Below are 24031 nucleotides of genomic sequence, written 5' to 3'. Positions count from 1 at the left end.
CCTGCAATTCCCTCACATTGCGAGGGGGTAGCGTGGCAGCACGAATTTGGTTTTCAGAGTAGGATTCCACAAATGCTCTGTGGGATTAAGGTCAGGTGAATTTAGGGGCCAAGAAATAACTTGAAAGTCACTGGAATGTTCCTCGAACCAATCCATGACGATTCGACCCTTATGACATGGTGCATTATCCTGCTGGTAAACACCATCCTATGCAGGAAAAACTGTTGCCATGAATATGTGAACATGATCTGCAACTATGTTCAAGTAGCTCACAGGTGTCAGGGATTGTTCTATGAGGATTATGGGTCCTAATGTGCCCCATGAAAACATTGTTCCTGGGCGAGCCCATTTTTGTAGATGGAGGGTGGTCATAATATATATATATATATATTCTTTACATGAAAAATCATGCAATACATCAACATTAAATGTACTAAGAAAATTTAAAATTATTCAGATGCGTATAAATATTCTTAATTCTCAAGTTCTCCTAAGGCTTAATTCTTTTTAAGTTAAGACATTGGTTGCTTTAGTAATAAGTTACAGATAATATAAAATCAATATCTTTTTTAGGTATTTTATAAGCCATGTGATTCAGTTCCAATTTCACAAAGCACTCTGTGAAGAATCTGGATACACGGGACCTCTGCATCAATGTGATATTTATCAAAACAAGAAGGCTGGAAAACTATTGAGGTATTTATTAAACTTAGTAAATTTAAGAACAGATGCATTGTTATACCGTTACCAATGGATACAACTAATTTACAAAGAACTACCTTAAACTGTTTCCGGTTAAACTGCTAACAAAATAATCTCCCGGCCCAGAATTTTCACCAAAAAAAGTGAACTAGTGAGCAATTTAGTTATTTTATTATAGGAAAGCCAATAGAGACAAGAATGTGTTCCAAAAAAAGAGTTGCCAACAATTGCACAAAGCACTTATCAAAGTTTTGAGGTACGGTTTCCACAGTAGTATAGTAAATTGGCTGGAAGTAGTTGCCAGGCGCGGATTATACGGGTAAGGGTTTTACTAACCTATGTACGTATCCGCGTCTGGAAGGAAAGTAGTATAGTAAAAAATAACAATTGCGTTTATTGGTGAGGAGAGTTTTTTTAAATTTCGTCAACACCCAAAACCCATCAAAGGAACGATCTTCTAATGATGACCAATATCAATTTATCAGCATAAACCAACATCAATATTTTAAACAAAAATTAATAAATAAGAATGCGATATCAAGAAATAAAAATTGCTATCATTTTAATAAATTATTCCGGAAAAAACAGAGGAGTTGGCAACCATAGGAAGATAAATCTTAAAGCTTATTTAAAAAATCTTCTTCATAGAGACTGTTTGATGTAAGTTCTCACACAACTTATTTATCTGTCAGTAAAATTATACTCCTGTTGAGGCATCAAATTTTATCCTAGCATGTTCTGAAAGTTTGAACAATTCTGGAAATTTGCACAGTGCGTCAAAAAGAAAAATGTTTCATCCTGAATAACTCTTGCATCATGTACTTAATGGTTTGAGAAACTTATATATATATGCTATAACTCATATAAACTCAATATATTTAACCTCATATATATGTTATTAAGTTGATTACAGCAGACGATATTTTAAGAAAGTCGAATAAAATTATACACTTTAAACTTTTATATACTTAACTGATGTAAAAATTTGTTAACCTTACAATTCAATATTATTAAATAAAATAATAAAAAATAACTGTAAGCAGTTTTCTTTTGCATTCATTTATCCTTGGATAAAAAAAATTATAATTGTGAACAAGTTTTTCAATTTGCTTAAAAAAATTCTCGAGATTTGACGAAATATGTAAAAAGTAAAATTAACAGTAAGACGTCCAAACTTTCGACCGCTCTCCTGACTAAATTATTGAGACCATATTTCCAGATTGTGGCTACCCTCCTGACCGTATTTTGAGGGTCCCGAATCCGTCGAAAAAAGGACATGTTTAATCAAAGAAAATATATTTGTAACTGATTTCGTAACTTAAAATATCGTCTGAACTAATTAACATATTTGAGGTCATCCCTTTAAACCATTAAGGTCCCAGTACGTGAAGATCACTAGATCAAATATCTCTAAATCAACTAGATAAGATAATCACTAAATAAAAAGTTATTCAGAATGTTTCATTTTTTTCGCTGAGTGCAACAGCTTGGAGTAATATCTTTATTTTTCAAACAGTTACACAACTTTTTCACCTGACAATGTCAAAAGGGGCCCAACACTCAAAATATATTTTTTCTGCGATGTAAACATAAAACTAATTCATTTTAGATTATAAAGAATAAAAATATGAGCTATAATCTTGTTAAAAAAAAAATTAATAATCATAGAATATAAGTAAAAATTTCGAGGAATTAAAATACATAAATAGTCTAAGTAATATTTTTGATAATTACAAAAGTTTACTATTACTTGTCTCGACTGTTGGAGTTAAGTTAGATTTATTGCATTCAAATTCCTAAGTATGTTTTAATGAATAATTTAAAATTTAAAGAAAAAAAAATTTAGTGCACTAAGATGGAAAATAAAAATTGCATACCTAATATCATTAGCACATATAATATACATTAGCATACATTATCTAAGTCATTTTGAGTCACAAAGCAAAATTTTATTAGAATTTTTCTCAGCATTGTTGCATTAAAAATGTTAAAGATTTTGCAGAAATTGACTCACGGCTTAGAGCGAGGGCTCTCAAAAAATGGGGAATAAAAAATTTTATAGGATAAGATATGTAATTTATTTTAATTTTTTTATAATTGAAAGTTTATTTATATATTTTACTTATTAAAATGATAAAAATATTTTTAACGAAGTATGCTTTAAATCGGCCATTTCATACAAATTTAATGCTGTATTGTATAAAATACTGAGTGTGTCAACAATATAAAACATTAATTTCTTTTATATATATGTTTTAGCGACACACTGAAACTAGGGAGTTCAGTATCATGGAGAGAGGCGATGAAAGTGATCACTAAAGGAAAGACTGATAAAATAGACGCTTCAGCTATTTTGGAATATTTTAAACCTCTCTATGACTGGCTAAAAGAGCAAAACAAAGATGAATTTATTGGATGGAAAAATGATAATTCAATGGTTTGCCCATAAGTTTACCAGCATTGATGTTTTCCTTATTCAGCAATGTTTATATTACATTAGATCAGTATTGTATAAAAAATTATAAGCAATTATTGTCTAAAAATTTGATTTTTTAGGTTTTAAAATAATAAAACAATGTTTGAATAAATTGATTAATTTTATATTAATTCTGAAATTACATTTAAAATTGAGAAATATGCACATATCATAAGAAACTATTCAATGTAAACTTCATAAAAGATAAAAGTTATGTTAAAAAAAGAAGCATAAACCCTTTTTTTGTTTTTGTTTAGTTTAACAAATAAATTTCACATTCTCAAGTTAGCAAAGAAAATCAAGCATAAAATTTTAATTCATATTATTTTTTATGTATTATGATGGTTTTAGAAGCCCCTGATTTGATAGATAAAAATACAGGTTGCAAGAATACAGAATTTTATCAGATCTCAATTTCGAAATACAACAAAAAAACCGCAAAAACCACAGAAAAAAAGTAAAAAAATCACTTAAAAAAATAACTTGATTTGTTCTAACACAAATTGTTTAACATATCAACAAACTCAAAAAAAACTTGATTTGTTACAACTTTGAATAAAGCAAATATTCTAAAATAGTATTCTAAAAAGTAGTGTCAGGAAACATAAGAATAACTACTAATAATTTTGTATGTAATGATAGTTGACTATAAGTCTAAATACAGCAAAACTTTTAAAAGTAAGACAAAATAAGTATGCATTAAATAAAAAAAGAATTGGTTTACAATAAACTTACATACACTGTGATTTTTCCAAAAAAAACTCATTTTCTATTTTGAAAAATATTCGACATAAGGTCTTGAGAAGGAACTCTTCAACATAAGAATTCAAATTAACATTAGAATAAACATATAAAATTAAAATCTTTAATTCAAAAAGTTGCATTTCGTTAACAGCTTTTTGTTCTGAAAATTTCAAAATAATACAAAACTGGTTGATCCCCTGAGAAACTGATTTGAAATAAAGTAAAGTATTGACTTTTCAAAATAAAAAAGTGTTCAAAAAAGTGACTAATTTTACTGCTTTAAAAAAAAAACGACCAAAAAAAAAGTCTATGCAGCACAAAAAAATTGTATTACATGCATTTGACTTAACTTACTTAACAACAAAAGAAAGTTTCAACAAAAAAAAAATTTTGCGATAGAATTTTTAGTCTTTTAAAAGCTAAAAATTGTTGTAGCATCAAAAATATAAATAATGTAGTAAATAATAACGGAAAACTTATTAAATGTTTTAAGCACCAGTCAGTCTAAATAAATACTACATATATGCAAGGGTTAATTATAGGATATTTGCCAAAAACTTAGAAAATTCCTCAATTATAATAATAATGAAAGATATCTTGAGATATTTTAAATAGTTTCTTGCTCTGTTTCTAGAACATTTTAAAAGAAAAAAAAACCTAGACAAGAAATTATTTTAAAAAAATATTGAGAGCAATTCTGTTTTAACCAACAAAGTTCATTAACAATTGAAATAAGACAAATAAAGGGACAAAAAAAATTGCATAAGAAAACAAACACTAATAACCAATACAAAGCCGACAGGTAAGAATTCTGCGAAAAGATTTTCCAGCATAAAAGTGGCAGGTAACAATTAACTTCGAAAAAAGCTAATAATATTCTTTTTCTTTAAATGCTTCATTTAGGTAAAAAAAAAATTTCCAAAAAAAATTTCACATTGAAGAATTCTGTACTCCCCACGCACACAAATGACAAGTTTTTTTTTTATCTTACGCTCATCTTCTCTAGTTTAAACAATTTTTGAACCAGGCTAGTTTTGGTTTTCCTTTTTGCTTGCAATTCCTAAAAAAATTGACTAATGATAACTTCTTAGATGCAGNTATAAGTATATATATATATATATATATATTTTGACCAATTAAAAGGAAGTGATCAATTAGGAATTTTATAACCTAAAAAAAAAAGACATTTAATGACTGATAAAAACAGTAACAGAGAAAAAAAGGGACTTGTAAAAAAGTAAAATTAATAGTTTAAATTAGAAAAGATATTTTTTAAACAAAATAGCAAAATATTTGAATAATTCAACTTTTTCAAGCAAACAAGCACATTTATTTATAAATACATTTAATTAGTTAATTCAATTAATGCTTCTACTACATCTCCATGATGCTCTCTTAGTTTCAATTCCGCAATATTTCTTGATATTTCCATTTCTTTCATCTATAAAACAAACAAAAGCAATTAAAATACATTATAAATAAATTTAGAAATATATATTTCTAAATAAAAGACAAATTTAGCATATAAATATTGAGGTGAAGTACATTTTTACATTACACAATAGGTTACTAAATAACAGGACTGATGCTCCCTCAGAAGAAATATACATACCCCGAATGTGAATGAATGACAGATATGTAACGTGAAGACTTGTCTTTCAAATGTGTTCTACCCTATGAATGTAAATAATATAGTCTGACCATACATTTTGTTTGTAAAACTGCTATTATTTTGTTTCGTCGGAAAATAATACAGGGTTCCCACTCTTTTATCAAAATAAAAATTAATTTTTTTTGAAAAAATGAACTTTTTTTTGGTTGAAAAAATTAAGGATGTTGAAAATAATATAGTATATTAAAATTATTTATCATCAAATAGATCATATCATTATATATTATCATATACCTACTCCCAGTGTCAGTCAGTACCAATTATTTATCTGCCAACAAAAAAAAATTATTACATTGCAAGTATTGATATAATTGTATTCATTACAAAACAGCTTAATTTTTAGTACATTTGGGAATTTTAAAAAAAGTTACTACTTTTCAAAAATTTCAATTACTTGAATTGAAATATCCTTCCTTTTCATTTAATTCTTCATGTTTTTTAGAAATAATTGTACCTTTCAGTCGAGAGTGCAAAAAAATTTTGTGTTACTTCTTTTCTATAAGCACGTGCACTGCCAGTAAAATTGAATTGCTCGAACTCTGTCACTATAAAAGGTCAATGTTGATGCTTTAGAACCGGAGAAAAAAAAAGAAATGATCTCTCTAACATTCAGTGTCCCACTTCCTCAATACCCTATTCTTTTCTTTCAGAATGCTCCACTCTCCAGAGACCCACATTCTAGGTAAACGGAAAAATATTTTAATAAAACAATCACAGCAAATTCATGCCTTCTTCCCCTTGTCTGTAGCCCAATTCACACACACCCTTTGTCTCTCAAAATGTTCTATCCTCGATGCAGAGTCTCATTCCAGATGAAAGAGAGGTGGACTTTTTGTTTTAAATATTTTTTTAAAACTAAAAAAATGTTCCAGTCAACTAGCAACACTGGTAATTAAGGACTTTCAAAAACCTTGAACCAAAAATGAGTACTTTTTAGGGCCCTTTTCTTTTTTCAAAATAAAAATAAAGCAGTTTTTAAGGACCATGGTAATCTTGTAAAAATTGAGCAACAAATCTTTCATGAAATTTTTCTAGACCTGACATGATAAAAACAGCCCTACTGAAACAGTATAAAAGTACGGGTTGCCCTTCCTTGCCAAAAGTGAAAGAAGTGAAAAAAGTTGGTAATCTGATTCATTCTGACTAATGGTTAACTAGTCATGTAATTTTTAAAACTGTAGAAATTGACAAAGAATGTACAAAATCCAAATTGTGGAAGAAGTCATAAGTACTCCATCAAGACAACATACCAACTCCTTTTGCATTGTCCATCAAGATGTTTTTATCCAAATACAACATCCTAGAGTTAAACCATCCACCTTATTCGCCTGACCTAGCACCATGCAAGTTTTTTCTGATACCCACCCCACAGTCAAATCTTCATTAAAAAGAACAGGATTCCAGTCTGTTGAAGTTTTAAAAGTTAAAGCAGCACACATCATGAAGGAGCACACATCATCCTAGCACTGTTTAAAACAGTGGAAATTTTGCATGGTAGCAGGGATAAAGTAGGACAGTGTATCAAAGGTGATAACTAAAAATGTTTGAATTCAAAATGCAGTGTAAATACCTCATGTATTATATTTCCAATTAGAAAAATAATGAATAAAATAAAATAATATATATATACAGTGGAACCCCGATTTTACGTTGTCCGTTTCGTACATTATCCCGCTTCTTACGTCATTTTCTGCTGATCCGTAAAAATTGCCTATACCGATAATGTTAAAAAATCCCGGATTTTGCGCTACACCTTTTATGAAAATCCCGCTTCATGCGTTTTCTACAAACAGATCAAAATTTTTTTTAAATTCTATTCAAAATAGTTTTACTCATTTTTCCGTGCTAGCATACAAAATGAGATTTTCAGTCGGTTTTGTTTGAGTTTGAAAGCTATAGCATTTTTTCTCATTTTCGAAACATCAGTCATCGTGTTCTTTTCTCGAAAGAAGATGTCAAAACGAAAATGCTTTTCTCTGGCCGAAATCATCGAAAAAGCTAAAGAATTTCATGGCACTAAAGTTGATCGTGCTAAATCTTTGGGTATTGCTTATTCAACTTTGCAAATGATTTTAAAGCAAGAAGCTTCAGTAGAACTACACGCTGAAAAACTCGGAAAATATGCCAAGAAGAGAAAAACCCTTAAAACATCTCTGTATGATGAGTTAGAAAACATTTTAATGAACTGGTTCAAGTAAGCCAGAGCAACAAAGATTCCTATAAATGGATCCATTCTGAGAGAAAAGGTGCTTGAAATTGCTGAAAGACTTAAACTCCAAGGCTTCAGTGCATCAAATGGCTGGATCGATCGATTAAAAAAAAAAAGGAACAATTTTGCTTCAAATCTATCTGTTGCGAATCCGATAGTGTGGATATGACAATTGTGTAACAGTGGAAAGAAGAAACTCTGCCAAATTTATTAAAGGGCTATAATCCAAGTGACATATTTAATGCGGACGAAACGGGATTGATTTTCAACCTATTGCCAAACAAGACATTGACAATTAAAGGTGAAAATTGCCATGGAGGAAAGCTTTCAAAAATGCGCTTTACTGTTTTGCTCTGTGCAAATGCCGATGGAAGCCAAAAGTTAACGCCTCTTGTGATCGGTAGAGCAGAGAAACCACGGTGTTTCAAAAATATCAAAAGTTTTCCTACCGATTACACTTCAAACAAAAAAGCATGGATGACGCAAGCATTATTTAAAAATTTTCTTCGAAAACTGGATAAGAAAATGAATTTTCAAAAGTGCAACATAATTTTATTTCTAGACCAATGCACTGCTCATTTAAACCTTAAATTGAAAAACGTGCAAATAGAGCTTTTTCCAGCTAACTATATGAGCAAACTTCAACTACTGGATTTAGAAATTAAACGATCATTTAAGGAGAGTTGCCGGAAGCAACTGGTTAGAAAATCTCTTATGTTTCTTGATTCTGGTGGCTTTCAGGATGCTCCTAAGGCAAAAATTCATGTTCTTGAGGCTCTTAATTTGATATCTTCAGCTTGGGACAGTGTCGACCGAAATTATCAATGGATTCAATAAAGCAGGATTTTCAATATCGGAGGAGGAGAGCGCTGTTATTTTGGAAGAAGAAGAAGGTAGCGTGTCTGAAGTTGAGGACCTTCCAGAAGTCGATGATGACTGTGACACAGATATCATTACTTCAGAAATCCCTTTCATAAGTGATTTAATGCCTGATTACGACGATAGTGCTGATAACAATGAAGATGAAATAACAGTAGACGTGCCAACAGCTGATCAAGCAATACAAAGCATAAAAACTCTAAAACAATTTTTACTTGCAAATGTAAATCAAGAAGCAAATTTGCAAAAAATTGTTAGTATTGAACGAGCTGTATACGAAATATTAGCTAGAAACGAAAAGCAAGTAAAGATTACTCATTTTTTCCATTAATTTAACTGGTAGGTGTCAATTTTAAAAGTATGCATAGATTTTTCTTAACCCCGATTTTACGTTATTCCGCTTCGAGCGTTTTTTATCGCTAGTCCGACGGAAAACGTAAAATCGGGGTTTCACTGTATATACATTGATTCAAACACAACAATAAATAATCTATGAAGTATCTTAATTACCATCATAATTTCATTTCTAAACAGTTAAGAGAGGGCATTCATAATGAGCTAAGGGGACAAATTAAGAATTTTCGATATTTTTTCACCAAAAAATTTATAGCATCCAATCTTATAATGATAGCTTTAGTATGATGAGCTATTATTATGAGAAAATATTTATCAAAACCGAATTTAATTTTAAAATTGACAAAATTTAAATCGATACAGCATTGTACATTGATTGATTATAAGCATAAAAACCAACGTGCCCACGCCACAGGTCTTCAAAATAAGCCTATGTGCGTACAGTAAAAACTTTTCATAATGCAAACTTTAATTTTGAAGCATTAGGCTTAGCCTTATGTATAATTTGGTGTTACATAGATCATTTCAGGCATCATGAAACTTATCTAGAAAGGAATCACAATATATATCTCGAACAGATCAATGTTAAAATGTTTTAAAATAATTTTTAGATACAAAAAAGACAAATACTTTAAGACACAATAACACGCACTCAACAAAATGATCAAGTTTGTTTTAGAGATTGTTATAGCTCAGTAAATAATATTTCTTTCAACCTACTAACAATTACTAGTTCTTTCTCATTAGAGGAATTTATTCAGTGTGATTTTAACTGTTTACACCTGCAAAGTTAATGCATGGTTTAAAGAATTGCATTATATAGATCCCATATTGTATTTCACTCGCATTCAAGAAAATTTTCTCTTAATTACAACATTACCAAACGATTAAATACATAAATAGATACGTGAGTTTCTTATTGGCATTTGGATAGATCTATAAAAGAGATTTTGAGATGAAAGATATTTTTACATGATAGAATAGTATGGGAGAAACAGGTTTTTCCTAAATTGTCTTACACAATTTTGTTACGTAAAAAAGAAAGAAAAAAATTAAACATAAAAATAAAATGTTGCAATTTTCTTACTCCCTATCACAAAAACAGCATCAAATAAATTAAAAATTTTGCAAAATTGTATTTTAAAACTGAGTATGAAATTTTTTTTTTAAGGAAAACAACAGATTGAAGTAAAAATATGAAAATTAGGCAACAGCTCTTCATTAATTGTTCATGATATATTGACTTAATGTACTTACAATTAATTCAACATCATCTTTTTTAATAACTACTTTTGCTAGTTCTTTTTGACGGGCAGCCTTTTCAGCAGTTTCTTTGGAGTGTTTATCCCCTATCAAGAACATAGCCTATAACAAGAAATATATATGTAAACAAAAAGCATGTTTTTTATATAATCTGACTTACATAATAATTTAATTGCTATACAAAATAATTCCATCTAAATTACAACTTGCTGCTTATAATGCTTATAATAAAAATCTAAAATCAATCATTCAGGCAATACTTTTGAAATTAGGAAGGAAAAAAAATGCAACTTGTAAAAGTAAATAAAGACCGATAAACCTAAAGACATTCTAAAACTATGTTGTTACCATGTATGGCAATACTTTTACTTGTGCAACACAAGCAAAAGTATTGTAGTATTGCAATGGAAATTTAATTTAATCTATTTATGTTTGGATAGTTATGAATGCAGTCTGTTTTATGTTCTAAGGATAGTTTGATTAAGAAAATTAAAATATTAACTCCATAAATAAAACTGGAATAGTCACAAAAAAATTTTTTAATTTTAATTGTAATTATTTACTTTTTAAAATTTTAATTGAAAGATAACTTGCATTTTTGTGTTACCTATTTACTCTTATTAAGCATTCAATAATTTAGAATATTTTCAGAATTGTCTGAGTTACAATTTTAACAACATCAATGTCTGAATTTTGTAATTTTGATTTTTTCTTTATCAGGCTTTATTTAAAATTTAAGAGTACAAATAAAAATTTGGATACTTAAATATATATAATAAAGTAATTTGGAATTTAAGTTTTAATTACTCATTGACATTTCTATATTTTAAATAAATTATATTTTAGATGATAAAAAAGATCAGGAATAAAACTTCTACTTGAGTTAAAAGTTAACTGAAAATTTACTAGCCTGCTTTATTGGTATAAATGTTTTTGGGGCACTGGCGCAAGATATACATATATATATAGCAGAATAAATAAATACAAAAAGCACAAAGAAAATTAAGAAAAACAATAAGTTTGTGCAAATCCGTGCCGGGTGAATCCATGGCTAAAATTATTTACCAAAAAAATTTCTTCATTAATTTATAAATTTTTCCATGTGCAAATTCATTTCGGGCAAATCCGTGGCTAAAATTATGTGTAAAACAGGTAATTCATGTTTCAATCTCTTTTCTATTTTTTTCTTAAATAAATATTTATTTTCTATAATTATTAATTGTCAACTTTTTTAAATTATCCAGTATAATATTACCTTGCGCACATCCATTTCGAGCCCATCCTTGGTAACTAACAAATCAAACAAACTTCAGTAATGCCGTAAGAACGCACTTTAATACAAAAATCCTCTAGTTACGCTTTTACCTTAATTTGCACTTTTGTTTTCATTTTTTGCAATCTGGCAATCTTGTTAAGAAAATATTTTAAATCATTTTTGAGAAATTTCCCGCTCATGTAAGTTCATTAGATTTCGTTACTTGCTTTTTTGATTTCATTTCATGTTTTATTCTGATTTTTCTTCATACTTTATTTTCTGTTTTTACTTGATATTTTTACTTATTGTGTTCTATTTTATTTGTTGTAATTTCAGTAAAATTATTTTAGTGCTCCTCACACTGATGTATTGATATATTTTGCTTTGGCTATATTGATATAATATTAGAAAGCACTCTTTTCTGTAGATATAATCTTGTCAGCTGATAAAAAGATTATATCTTTTATTTTCTGGATTTTTTTGAAAATTTTTGTCCTTTTTTTAGGATTTTTTTCTTCCAGATTCTTGATATTTTTATTATTTTTCTTNGGTTTTCCAAGTAGGACCACAAATGCTCTATTGGATTAAGGCCAGGTGAATTTGGGGGCCAAGACATGACTTAAAAGTCACTGGAATGTTCCTCGAACCAATCCATGACGATTCGACCCTTATGACATGGTGCATTATCCTGCTGGTAAACACCATCCTATGCAGGAAAAACTGTTGCCATGAATATGTGAACATGATCTGCAACTATGTTCAAGTAGCTCACAGGTGTCAGGGATTGTTCTATGAGGATTATGGGTCCTAATGTGCCCCATGAAAACATTGTTCCTGGGCGAGCCCATTTTTGTAGATGGAGGGTGGTCATAATATATATATATATATATTCTTTACATGAAAAATCATGCAATACATCAACATTAAATGTACTAAGAAAATTTAAAATTATTCAGATGCGTATAAATATTCTTAATTCTCAAGTTCTCCTAAGGCTTAATTCTTTTTAAGTTAAGACATTGGTTGCTTTAGTAATAAGTTACAGATAATATAAAATCAATATCTTTTTTAGGTATTTTATAAGCCATGTGATTCAGTTCCAATTTCACAAAGCACTCTGTGAAGAATCTGGATACACGGGACCTCTGCATCAATGTGATATTTATCAAAACAAGAAGGCTGGAAAACTATTGAGGTATTTATTAAACTTAGTAAATTTAAGAACAGATGCATTGTTATACCGTTACCAATGGATACAACTAATTTACAAAGAACTACCTTAAACTGTTTCCGGTTAAACTGCTAACAAAATAATCTCCCGGCCCAGAATTTTCACCAAAAAAAGTGAACTAGTGAGCAATTTAGTTATTTTATTATAGGAAAGCCAATAGAGACAAGAATGTGTTCCAAAAAAAGAGTTGCCAACAATTGCACAAAGCACTTATCAAAGTTTTGAGGTACGGTTTCCACAGTAGTATAGTAAATTGGCTGGAAGTAGTTGCCAGGCGCGGATTATACGGGTAAGGGTTTTACTAACCTATGTACGTATCCGCGTCTGGAAGGAAAGTAGTATAGTAAAAAATAACAATTGCGTTTATTGGTGAGGAGAGTTTTTTTAAATTTCGTCAACACCCAAAACCCATCAAAGGAACGATCTTCTAATGATGACCAATATCAATTTATCAGCATAAACCAACATCAATATTTTAAACAAAAATTAATAAATAAGAATGCGATATCAAGAAATAAAAATTGCTATCATTTTAATAAATTATTCCGGAAAAAACAGAGGAGTTGGCAACCATAGGAAGATAAATCTTAAAGCTTATTTAAAAAATCTTCTTCATAGAGACTGTTTGATGTAAGTTCTCACACAACTTATTTATCTGTCAGTAAAATTATACTCCTGTTGAGGCATCAAATTTTATCCTAGCATGTTCTGAGAGTTTGAACAATTCTGGAAATTTGTACAGTGCGTCAAAAAGAAAAATGTTTCATCCTGAATAACTCTTGCATCATGTACTTAATGGTTTGAGAAACTTATATATATATGCTATAACTCATATAAACTCAATATATTTAACCTCATATATATGTTATTAAGTTGATTACAGCAGACGATATTTTAAGAAAGTCGAATAAAATTATACACTTTAAACTTTTATATACTTAACTGATGTAAAAATTTGTTAACCATACAATTCAATATTATTAAATAAAATAATAAGAAATAACTTTAAGCAGTTTTCTTTTGCATTTATTTATCCTTGGATAAAAAAATTTATAATTGTGAACAAGTTTTTCAATTTGCTTAAAAAATTCTCGAGATTTGACGAAATATGTAAAAAGTAAAATTAACAGTAAGGCGTCCAAACTTTCGACCGCTCTCCCGACTAAATTATTGAGACCATATTTTCAGATTGTGGCTACCCTCCTAACCATATTTTGAGGGTCCCGAATCCGTCGAAAAAAGGGCATGTTTAATCAAAGAAAATATATTTGTGCCTGATTTCGTAACTTAAAATATCGTCTAAACTAATTAACATATTTGAGGTCATCCCCTTAAACCATTAAGGTCCCAGTACGTGAAGATCACTAGATCAAATATCCCTAAATCAAATAGATAAGATAATCACTAAATAAAAAGTTATTCAGAATGTTCCATTTTTTTCGCTGAGTGCAACAGCTTGGAGTAATATCTTTATTTTTCAAACAGTTAATAACTTTTTCACCTGACAATGTCAAAAGGGGCCCAACATTCAAAATATATTTTTTCTGCGATGTAAACATAAAACTAATTCATTTTAGATTATAAAGAATAAAAATATGAGCTATAATCTTGTTTAAAAAAAAGTAATAATCATAGAATATAAGTAAAAGTTTCAAGGAATTAAAATACATAAATAGTTTGAGTAATATTTTTGATCATTACACAAGTTTAATATTACTTTTCTCGACTGCTGGATTTAAAATAGATTTACATTCAAATTCCCAAATATGTTTTAATGAATAATTTAAAATAAAAATAAAAAATTTAGTGCACTAAGATGGAAAATAAAAATTGCATACCTAATATCACTTGCACATATAATATACATTTCCATACATAATCTAAGTCATTTTAAGTCACATAGCAAAATTTTATTTGAACTTTTCTCAGCATTGTTGCATTGAAAATGCTAAGGATTTTGTAGAAATTGACTCATGGCTTAGAGCAGCGGTTCTTAACCTATGAGTCGCGAAGCATATTTCTTGGGTCGTGCTGAGTCGAACCAAAAAAGTTAGTAATACACCAAATAATAAGTAATACCAACACTTCCTTGAAGAAGTCATTGTGGCTTACTCAGCCTAGACTTAATGAGGTACCTGGGTAACTCTATACCCTTAATCCTCGTTCATAATAATTAAAAAAGGCAATTTATTCAATTCAAGAAGGCAAACAATTAATAGAAATACAAAGTGACCAAGCACTTCAATACAATTTCTACAAAAACACTGAATCTTTATATGCTTTCTGGTTAAAATTAAAAACCGAAAAGCCAATAATTGTTAAAGAAGTCCTAAAAGTATTATTTCCCTTTTCAACAACATATATATGTGTGAGGCTGGTTTTTCGGCTCTGTGTGTAATCAAAAACAATTACCGGAACAAGTTAAATCCTGAAATAGATATAAGGTGCTCCTTGACAAGCATTCAACCGAGGTTTGAAGATCTTTCAAAATGTATTTAAGTACAAGGTTCTCATTAAAGCTGTATGACTTGCATTTAAAATTTAAAAGACTTAACATATGTATTGATATTTCTTTTTTTTTTTTTTAGGAATAAGTTAAAATGTCAATTATTTTCAAAAAGTTATAAATTTATTTTAATTTGGTCAATAAAAATTATTAAAAACACTTGATTATTAATTAAATTTTTCTTGGATCAAATAGTACTTTTGTTTATTATTAAAAAAATAAATAAAAAATTTGTAAGTTAAAAAAAATCATCGTAGGATTGAAGATTTTTTTTAAAAAAAACGATCTAAAATAAAGCAATGAAAGAATTGTGACTTTTTTTTGGGTCACGACATGAACATATTTCTCAAATTTGGGTCGCGGCTTAAAAAGGTTAAGAACCACTGACTTAGAGCAAGGGTTCTCAAAAAATGGTGTTTAAAAATATGCATAGGATAAGCCATATGATTTATTTTTATTGTTTTAGAATTTAAAGTTTGATCATTTATATATTTTACTTATTAAAGTTATAAAAATATTTTTAGCGGAGTATGCCTTAAATCTATTATTTCATACAAATTTAATGCTGCAACATAGAAAATACTGAGAGTACAAACAATATAAAACATGCAAATATTATTTTTTTCATATATGTTTTAGTGACACACTGAAACTGGGAAGTTCAGTATCATGGAGAGAGGCAATGAAAGTGATCACTAAAGGAAGGACTGATAAAATAGACGCTTCAGCTATTTTGGAATATTTCAAACCTCTCAATGATTGGCTAAAAGAGCAAAACAAAGATGAATTTATTGGATGGAAAAATGATAATTCAATGGTTTGCCCATAAGTTTACCAGCATTGATGTTTTCCTTATTCAGCAATGTTTATATTACATTAGATCAGTATTGTATAAAAAATTATAAGCAATTATTGTCTAAAAATTTGATTTTTAGGTTTTAAAATAATAAAACAATGTTTGAATAAATTGATTAATTTTATGCTAATTCTGAAATTACAATTAAAATTGAGAAATATGCACAGATCATAAGAAACTTTTCAATGTAAACTCCATAAAACATATTTGAAAAAAAAAAGAGAAGTATAAACCTTTTTCTTTTGTTTAGTTTAACAAATAAATTTCACACTCTCAAGATAGCAGGAAAATCAAGTATAAAATTTTAATTTATACAATTTTTTATGTATTGTGATAGTTTCAGAAGCCCCTGATTTGATAGATAAAAATACATGCTGCAAGAATACAAAATTTTATCAGACCTCAATTTCGAAATACAAAAAAAAACCCTCAAAAGCCACAGAAAAAAAGTAGAAAAATCACTCGATTCGTTCTAACACAAATTGTTCAACATATCAACAAACTAAAAAAAAACTTGATTTGCTGCAACTTTGAATAAAGCAAACATTCTAAAGTAAGACAAAAATAATTACGCATTAAATAAAAAAAGAATTGGTTTAAAATAAACTTACATACACTGTGATTTTTCCAAAAAAAAACTCATTTTCAACTTCGAAAAATATTCAACATAAGGTTTTGAGAAGGAACTCTTCAACATAGGAATTCAAATTAACATTAGGTGGATTTGTAATGCCAAAGGGAAAAATATTTTTCGACACATCAAGGTTTTCGAGACATAGAAGTTCAAGATATCAAGAGTATACTGAATTATACTTGGTTATTTAAATCAACTTAACAAACTTATTCAAGTCATATAATTGTTATCCTTTTACTTTTGTTTAAAAAAATGTTCAGATCTTCATGTAATTTTTTTCACTTCTTTATTGCTTCATATGAAATGAAAATTTTTGATTCAGATAGTTGCATTTAGTTAACAACTTTTTGTTCTGAAAATTTCAAAGTAATACAAAACAGGTTCTTTCCCTGAGAAACTGATTTGAAATAAAGTAAAATATTGACTTTTCAAAATAAAAAAGTGACTAATTTTACTTATTTAAAAAAAACGACCAAAAAAAAGTCTATGCAGCACAAAAAATTGCATTATTACATGCATTTGACTTAACTTACTTAACAACAAAAAAGACAGTTTCAACAAAAAAAATTTGCAAAATAATTTTTTTGGTTTTTTGTGAATTTTAAAAAATTACCCTCAGATAAAACACTTCTTTAACAGCTAAAAATTATTGCAGCATCAAAAACAGAAATAATGTAGTAAATAATAACAGAAAACTTATTAAATGTTTTAAGCACCAGTCAGTCTAAGTAAATACTATATATATGCCAGGGTTAGTTATAAGACATTTGCCAAAATCTTGAAAAAATCCTCAAAAATAATAATAATAATAAAAGAAATCTCGAGACATCTTAAATAGTTTCTTGCTCCGCTTCCAGAACAGTTTAAAAGAGAGAGAAAACTAGACAAGAAATTATTTTTAAAAAATATTGAGAGCAATTCCGTTTTAACCAACAAAGTTCATTAACGATGGAAATAAGACAACTAGAAGTGACAAGCAAAAAATAGCATAAGGAAATAAACATTAATAACAAATACAAAGCCAACAAGTAAGAATTCTGAGAATTTTTCTAAAAGAATTTCCAGCATAAAAGTGGCAGGCTACAATTAACTTCGAAAAAAGCTAATAATATTCTGTTCTTTTAATGCTTCATTTAGGTGAATTTTTTCCCCAAAAAAATCTTACATTGAAGACTTGTATTCCCCACGCACACAAATGAGAAGTTTTTTTTTATCTTACACTCATCTTCTCTAGTTTAAACAATTTTTCAATCAAACTAGTTTTGGTTTTCCTTTTTGCTTGCAATTCCTAGAAAAATTTACTAATGATAACTATTTACATGAAGTGACCAAATTTGGCAAATAGGAATTTTTTATAAAATTATTTTTTTTTGACCAATTAAAAGGAAGTGATCAATTAGGAATTTTATAACCTAAAAAAAAAAAAAGACATTTAATGACTGATAAAAAAAGTAACAGAGAAAAAAAGGGACTTGGTAAAAACGTAAAGTTAATGGTTTAAATTAAAAAAGATTTTTTTAACAAAAGAATATAAAAATATTTGAAGAATTAAACTTTTGCAAGCAAACAAGCACATTTATTTATAAATACATTTAATTAGTTAATTCAATTAATGCTTCTACTACATCTCCATGATGCTCTCTTAGTTTCAATTCCGCAATATTTCTTGATATTTCCATTTCTTTCATCTATAGAACAAACAAAAGCAATTAAAATACATTAATAAATAAATTTAGAAATATATATTTCTACATAAAGGACAAATTTATCACATAAATTTTGAGGTGAGGTACATTTTTACATTACGAGATAGGCTATTAAATAACAGGACTGATGCTCCCTTAAAAGAACTATGCATACCATGAACGTGAATGAATGACAGATAAGTAGCGTGAAGCCTTTTTTTCTTTTCTTTTTTTTGCAAATTTGTTCTATCCTATGAATGTAAATAATTTAGTCTAACCATACATTTTGTTCCCATTCTTTTATCAAAACAAAAATTAGAAAATTTTGGGACTTTTTTTGAAAAAATTAAGAACTTTTTTTTGGTTAAAAAAACTAAGGATGTTGAAAATAATATTGTATAATAAAATTATTTATTATCAAATATATCATATCATCATATATTAATATATACCTACCCACAGTGTCAGTACCAATTATTTATCTGCGGAAAAAAAAATCATTACATTGCAAGTATTGATATAATTGTATTCATTACAAAACAGCTTAATTTTTAGTACATTTGGGAATTTTAAAAAAAGTTACTACTTTTCAAAAATTTACAATTACGTGAAGTGAAATATCCTTCCTTTTCACTTAATTCTTCATTGTTTCCAAGAAACAATTGTACCTTAACAGTCTGGAATGCAAAAAAAAAAAATTTGTTACTTCTTTTCTAAAAGCATGTGCACTACCAGTAGAATTGAATTCCTTGAACTTTATCCATACGAAAGGTCAATGTTAGAACTGGAGAAAAAAAATAAATGATCTCTCCAAGATTCAGTGTCCCACTTCCTCAATACCCTATTCTTTTCTTTTCGAATGCTCTATCTCCAATGAGACCTTCATTCTAGGTAAACAGAAAAATAATTTAATAAAACAACCTCAGCAAATTCATGCTTTCTTCCCCTTGTCTGTAGCTAAGCTCACACACACCTTTTGTCTCTTAAAATGTTCTATCCTCGACGCAGAGTTTCATTCTAGACGAATGGACTTTTTGTTTTAAATATTTTTTAAAGATAAAAAATTTTCCATTCAACTAGCAGCACTGGTAATTAAGGACTTTTAAAAACATTGAACCAAAAATAAGTACTTTCAATGACCTTTTCTTTTTCAAAATAAAAATAAAGCAGTTTTTAAGGACCATGGTAACCTTGTAAAAATAGAGCAACAAATCTTTCATGAAATTTTTCTAGACCTGAGATGAAGAAAACAGCCCTACTGAAACAGTATAGAAAGTGTATGGCAATAAATTTTTATCACATACGCAAATTTTTTAGTGGTTTAAGCATTTTCAAGATGGTTGAGAAGACGGTGAATATGATTCACGTCCTGGTTGCCCTTCCTTGTCAAAAGTGAAAGAAGTGAAAAAAGTTGGTAATCTGATTCATTCTGATTAATGGTTAACTAGTCATGTAATTTTTGAAACTGTAGAAATTGACAAAGATTGTACAAAATCCAAATTGTGGAAGAAGTCATAAGTACTCCATTGAGACATCATACCATTCTGCATTGTCCATCAAAACGTTTTTAGCTAAATACAACATCCTAGAGTCAAACTGTCCACCTTATTCGCCTGATCAAACACCATGTAAGTTTTGTCTGACACCCACAGTCGAATCCGCATTTTAAAAAAAAGAAAGAAGATTCCAGTCTGTTGAAGTTTTAAAAGTTAAAGCAGCATTCATCATGAAGGAGTTCACAGAAGATTTCTAGCACTGTTTCGAACAGTGGAAATTTTGCATGGTAGCAGGGATAAAGTAGGACTGTGTATCAAAGGTGATAACTAAAAATGTTTGAATTTAAAATACAGTGTAAATACCTCGCATATTACATTTCCAATTAGAAAAATAATCAATAAAATAAAATAATATATATATACAGTGGAACCTGTAAAAGTGACCACCTGGGTAAAGTGAGAATCTGAGTAAGGTGACCATTTTCTGCACGTTTTATTTAAAGAGTCCTTTTTAAAGACTCTTCATAAAGTGACCACCTCTATATAGTGACCATTTGACTTGGTCCCNCGGGTCCTTGGAACCTAGGACTTCTAAATGTCTGGATTATTTTTTTACTGAAGCAGGTCCTAATGTAAAACAGTAATCCCTTTTTATTAAAGATTTACATGAAAAGTAAATAATTTATGACTAGAAAAAATAAAAAGCAATCAGCAATTCTGCCTGATTCTGCCTGACTCAAGAAAGTACGGGTCCTTGGAACCTAGGACTTCTAAATGTCTGGATTATTTTTTTACTGAAGCAGGTCCTAATGTAAAACAGTAATCCCTTTTTATTAAAGATTTACATGAAAAGTAAATAATTTATGACTAGAAAAAATAAAAAGCAATCAGCAATTCTGCCTGATTCTGCCTGACTCAAGAAAGTACGGGTCCTTGGAACCTAGGACTTCTAAATGTCTGGATTATTTTTTTACTGAAGCAGGTCCTAATGTAAAACAGTAATCCCTTTTTATTAAAGATTTACATGAAAAGTAAATAATTTATGACTAGAAAAAATAAAAAGCAATCAGCAATTCTGCCTGATTCTGCCTGACTCAAGAAAGTACGGGTCCTTGGAACCTAGGACTTCTAAATGTCTGGATTATTTTTTTACTGAAGCAGGTCCTAATGTAAAACAGTAATCCCTTTTTATTAAAGATTTACATGAAAAGTAAATAATTTATGACTAGAAAAAATAAAAAGCAATCAGCAATTCTGCCTGATTCTGCCTGACTCAAGAAAGTACGGGTCCTTGGAACCTAGGACTTCTAAATGTCTGGATTATTTTTTTACTGAAGCAGGTCCTAATGTAAAACAGTAATCCCTTTTTATTAAAGATTTACATGAAAAGTAAATAATTTATGACTAGAAAAAATAAAAAGCAATCAGCAATTCTGCCTGATTCTGCCTGACTCAAGAAAGTACGGGTCCTTGGAACCTAGGACTTCTAAATGTCTGGATTATTTTTTTACTGAAGCAGGTCCTAATGTAAAACAGTAATCCCTTTTTATTAAAGATTTACATGAAAAGTAAATAATTTATGACTAGAAAAAATAAAAAGCAATCAGCAATTAATATAGCAGTAATTTGGCAAAGAATTAAAATAAAAATTTTCATATCAGCTACCTTTTATTTTCGAAACCTAATAAGATTCTTATTTTTTATGTGTACACACACTTATGTATAATGCTGATTTGATCATTTTAATTAACCCTTCGCCAAGGATAATATAAAATCATTATCAATGAGAATTGAAGTGCATGTTACTTGTATGTAAAAAAAGAAATTACTCGAGGCAGAGCTCATTTTAGGCAGAAAAAAGGGCAGGGTGAAAAAATTTTAAAAAAGGGCATTATTATTCTAAAAAGGCAGTAATTTCTTTCTATGGGCTTTACATGTTCTATTAAAAATCATTGTCAATTAGTAAACGGAATTTTTTCTTTTTGCTTTATTAAATGTAGCAAAGCAATCATATTAATTACTAATTTTTATAAATAAATTAACATATATATCGAGTTGATGAGCTAATTAGCTTAGTAATTTATTTGAAATGCATACATATATTAATAAAATAATAAATGTATGTTTTTAAATGTCTGTAGTTATGATTTAATAATTAATATGATTAATAATAATTATAATTTAATGATAGGGGAAGTAACTGCAAACTTTCAAAGACAAGTGCAACAAGGGGGTGTGATGGCTATTTTTCCTTTCCCCTATAAATCTATGCATTGACAGCAATGACAAACTAAAAAAAAGAGTTGAAAATAACAAAAGTTTACGAAATCCATTGCAGAGTTTGGGGGGGAAATAAAGAAGGGTTAAGGAAAGAAAGGGCAAAAAGTTATGGAGTCTATTAAACACACTATAGTGCTCAAATGGAGTCACTGACTTACATTGGAAAATTAGTCTCATCTAATTCTTCTTTTCCTTCTTTTTACACTAAAACAAAGTGTATTAACTTCAAAAGTTCATAACATTTGCTTAAAATGTGTGTAATAAGTAAGGATGTATACTAAGAAGAATGAATATATATTATGAATATATATATATATATTGCAAAATTATGTTCATGTCAGCAATTCTCATGCCCACTCCTGTTTAATTTAAGTTGGCAATTTTGGGTCATTTTATGAGTTCAAAATCACTTTGCTCCGTTATTTTGTTTTATTTTTGATTATTTAAAAAAAAAACTAATTTCATTGATTCCATAAATATGGAAAATTAATATATGCTTCAATAATTTTGATTACCAAATACAGTTGAACTCGTTAATAAAGAGCTTCAGGAGACACAGTATTTCCTCATTATAACCAAGTGCTTGTAAAAAAAACAAGTTCAAGAAAAAAATTTAAAAAGTTAATGCATATTTTATTAATTATAAATTAAATACATATGTTCTTTATTTTTTTATTTCTGTTTGGTACAAATGAAATTGGTTAATTTGTTTTGAATTGTCGTATTTTTTCTTTGTTGTTTAAATAGGTAATTTCCTTTTCTAATCAATATGCTTTATATATACATTTCTTTTTAAGTAAAATGTTTTATTGAATTTTGCATAAATATTTTAAATTTATTCACTTCAATTTTTTTTTTTTTTTTTTTNTTTTCAAAATTACTATTTGTAGGTAAGTGATGTAGAACCAGTTTTAAGCTTGTTAAATGCTCAAGATCCTCATGATGCCTCTACGTGGGAAACTCGTTATATGTTGCTCTTATGGATGTCCATAATTGTAATGATACCTTTTCATATGCACCGCTTAGATGATACAACTGATGAAAAATGTGAAAAGAAACCAGTTATGCAAAGGTATAATAAATTGATATGCTATTATTTTTCTGGAAAATTTAGCAGATTATTTTTTTATATACATCTCTATTTATATACTCCTAACAAAACATTTTCATTACTTTAAAATTTTATTTTTTATGATTGTTTGGGTACATTGTGGCAACTTGAGTCTAGAATTTGGTTTGATCCCTTCAAAAGGGAAATTTGGAATTGTGTCTTCCATAACTGACTGAAAATTCAATCAGATTGAAAATAAACATGGCGGGATAAACATCCTTTTGGATTGGTAAGATCCAATTTGAATATGATGACAATTCGTATAAAATTAACTGGATCTTAATTTTTTTGTGTAGTTTGTTTACTTATGCTGTTCTATAAAAGAACAATTAAAGAATCACTACAACTAGAAACAGTGATAACGAATAAGTACATCCTGCATTTTATGCTCTTTAGATGTACAGTGCACACGAAAAGAAAGAAAAAAAAACGGATCACCCTGAATAACTTTTGATTTAATGATTGGATCATCACATTCTCGGACTCAATCTTAATAGTTCAAGGGGTGACCTCGAATATGGTAATTAATTAGTGCAGACGATATTTTAAGTTTCAAAATCAGACACAAAAATGTACTTTCTCTGAATATGCATACCTTTTTTTTTTTTTTTTTTTTTTTTTATGAATTCGGATTTTTGACCCCCAAAATATAGGGGGTAGCCTCAATCTGGGAAATAT

The 24031-nt window shown here is 28.6% G+C and overlaps 2 protein-coding genes, 1 long non-coding RNA gene and 1 other non-coding gene across 4 annotated transcripts in view; 3 read left to right on the top strand and 1 right to left on the bottom strand.

Moving 5' to 3' along the window:
* The window catches only part of LOC107448934 (angiotensin-converting enzyme), a 53734-nt gene extending 50444 nt beyond the window's left edge, over window positions 1–3290 (top strand). Inside the window, exon 28 of the mRNA XM_071183788.1 lies at window positions 2962–3290. Within this exon, the coding sequence (XP_071039889.1) occupies window positions 2962–3151 (190 nt within the window). The 3' untranslated portion in view covers window positions 3152–3290. The remainder of the gene's footprint in view (window positions 1–2961) is intronic.
* Window positions 3291–5229: 1939 nt separating this feature from the next.
* LOC107448932 (uncharacterized) lies at window positions 5230–10431 on the bottom strand. Its single transcript, XR_006225158.2, has 2 exons — window positions 10294–10431; window positions 5230–5363 (listed from the first exon to the last, which is right to left on the bottom strand). It is a non-coding gene; the product is annotated as an uncharacterized protein (transcript).
* A 2112-nt stretch (window positions 10432–12543) lies between these two features.
* LOC122269393 (uncharacterized) lies at window positions 12544–16258 on the top strand. Its single transcript, XR_011637130.1, has 2 exons — window positions 12544–12749; window positions 15931–16258. It is a non-coding gene; the product is annotated as an uncharacterized lncRNA (long non-coding RNA).
* Window positions 16259–19802: 3544 nt separating this feature from the next.
* LOC107439816 (tubulin folding cofactor D) overlaps window positions 19803–24031 on the top strand; it is a 40910-nt gene continuing 36681 nt past the window's right edge. The window contains exons 1-2 of the mRNA XM_071183787.1: window positions 19803–19817; window positions 23133–23314. Coding sequence (XP_071039888.1) covers window positions 19803–19817; window positions 23133–23314 — 197 coding nt within the window. The remainder of the gene's footprint in view (window positions 19818–23132; window positions 23315–24031) is intronic.

Source organism: Parasteatoda tepidariorum, chromosome 7 (genome assembly GCF_043381705.1).
Source record: "Parasteatoda tepidariorum isolate YZ-2023 chromosome 7, CAS_Ptep_4.0, whole genome shotgun sequence".
Classification (NCBI taxonomy): domain Eukaryota; kingdom Metazoa; phylum Arthropoda; class Arachnida; order Araneae; family Theridiidae; genus Parasteatoda; species Parasteatoda tepidariorum.
This window is presented reverse-complemented; position numbering and strand designations above follow the sequence as displayed.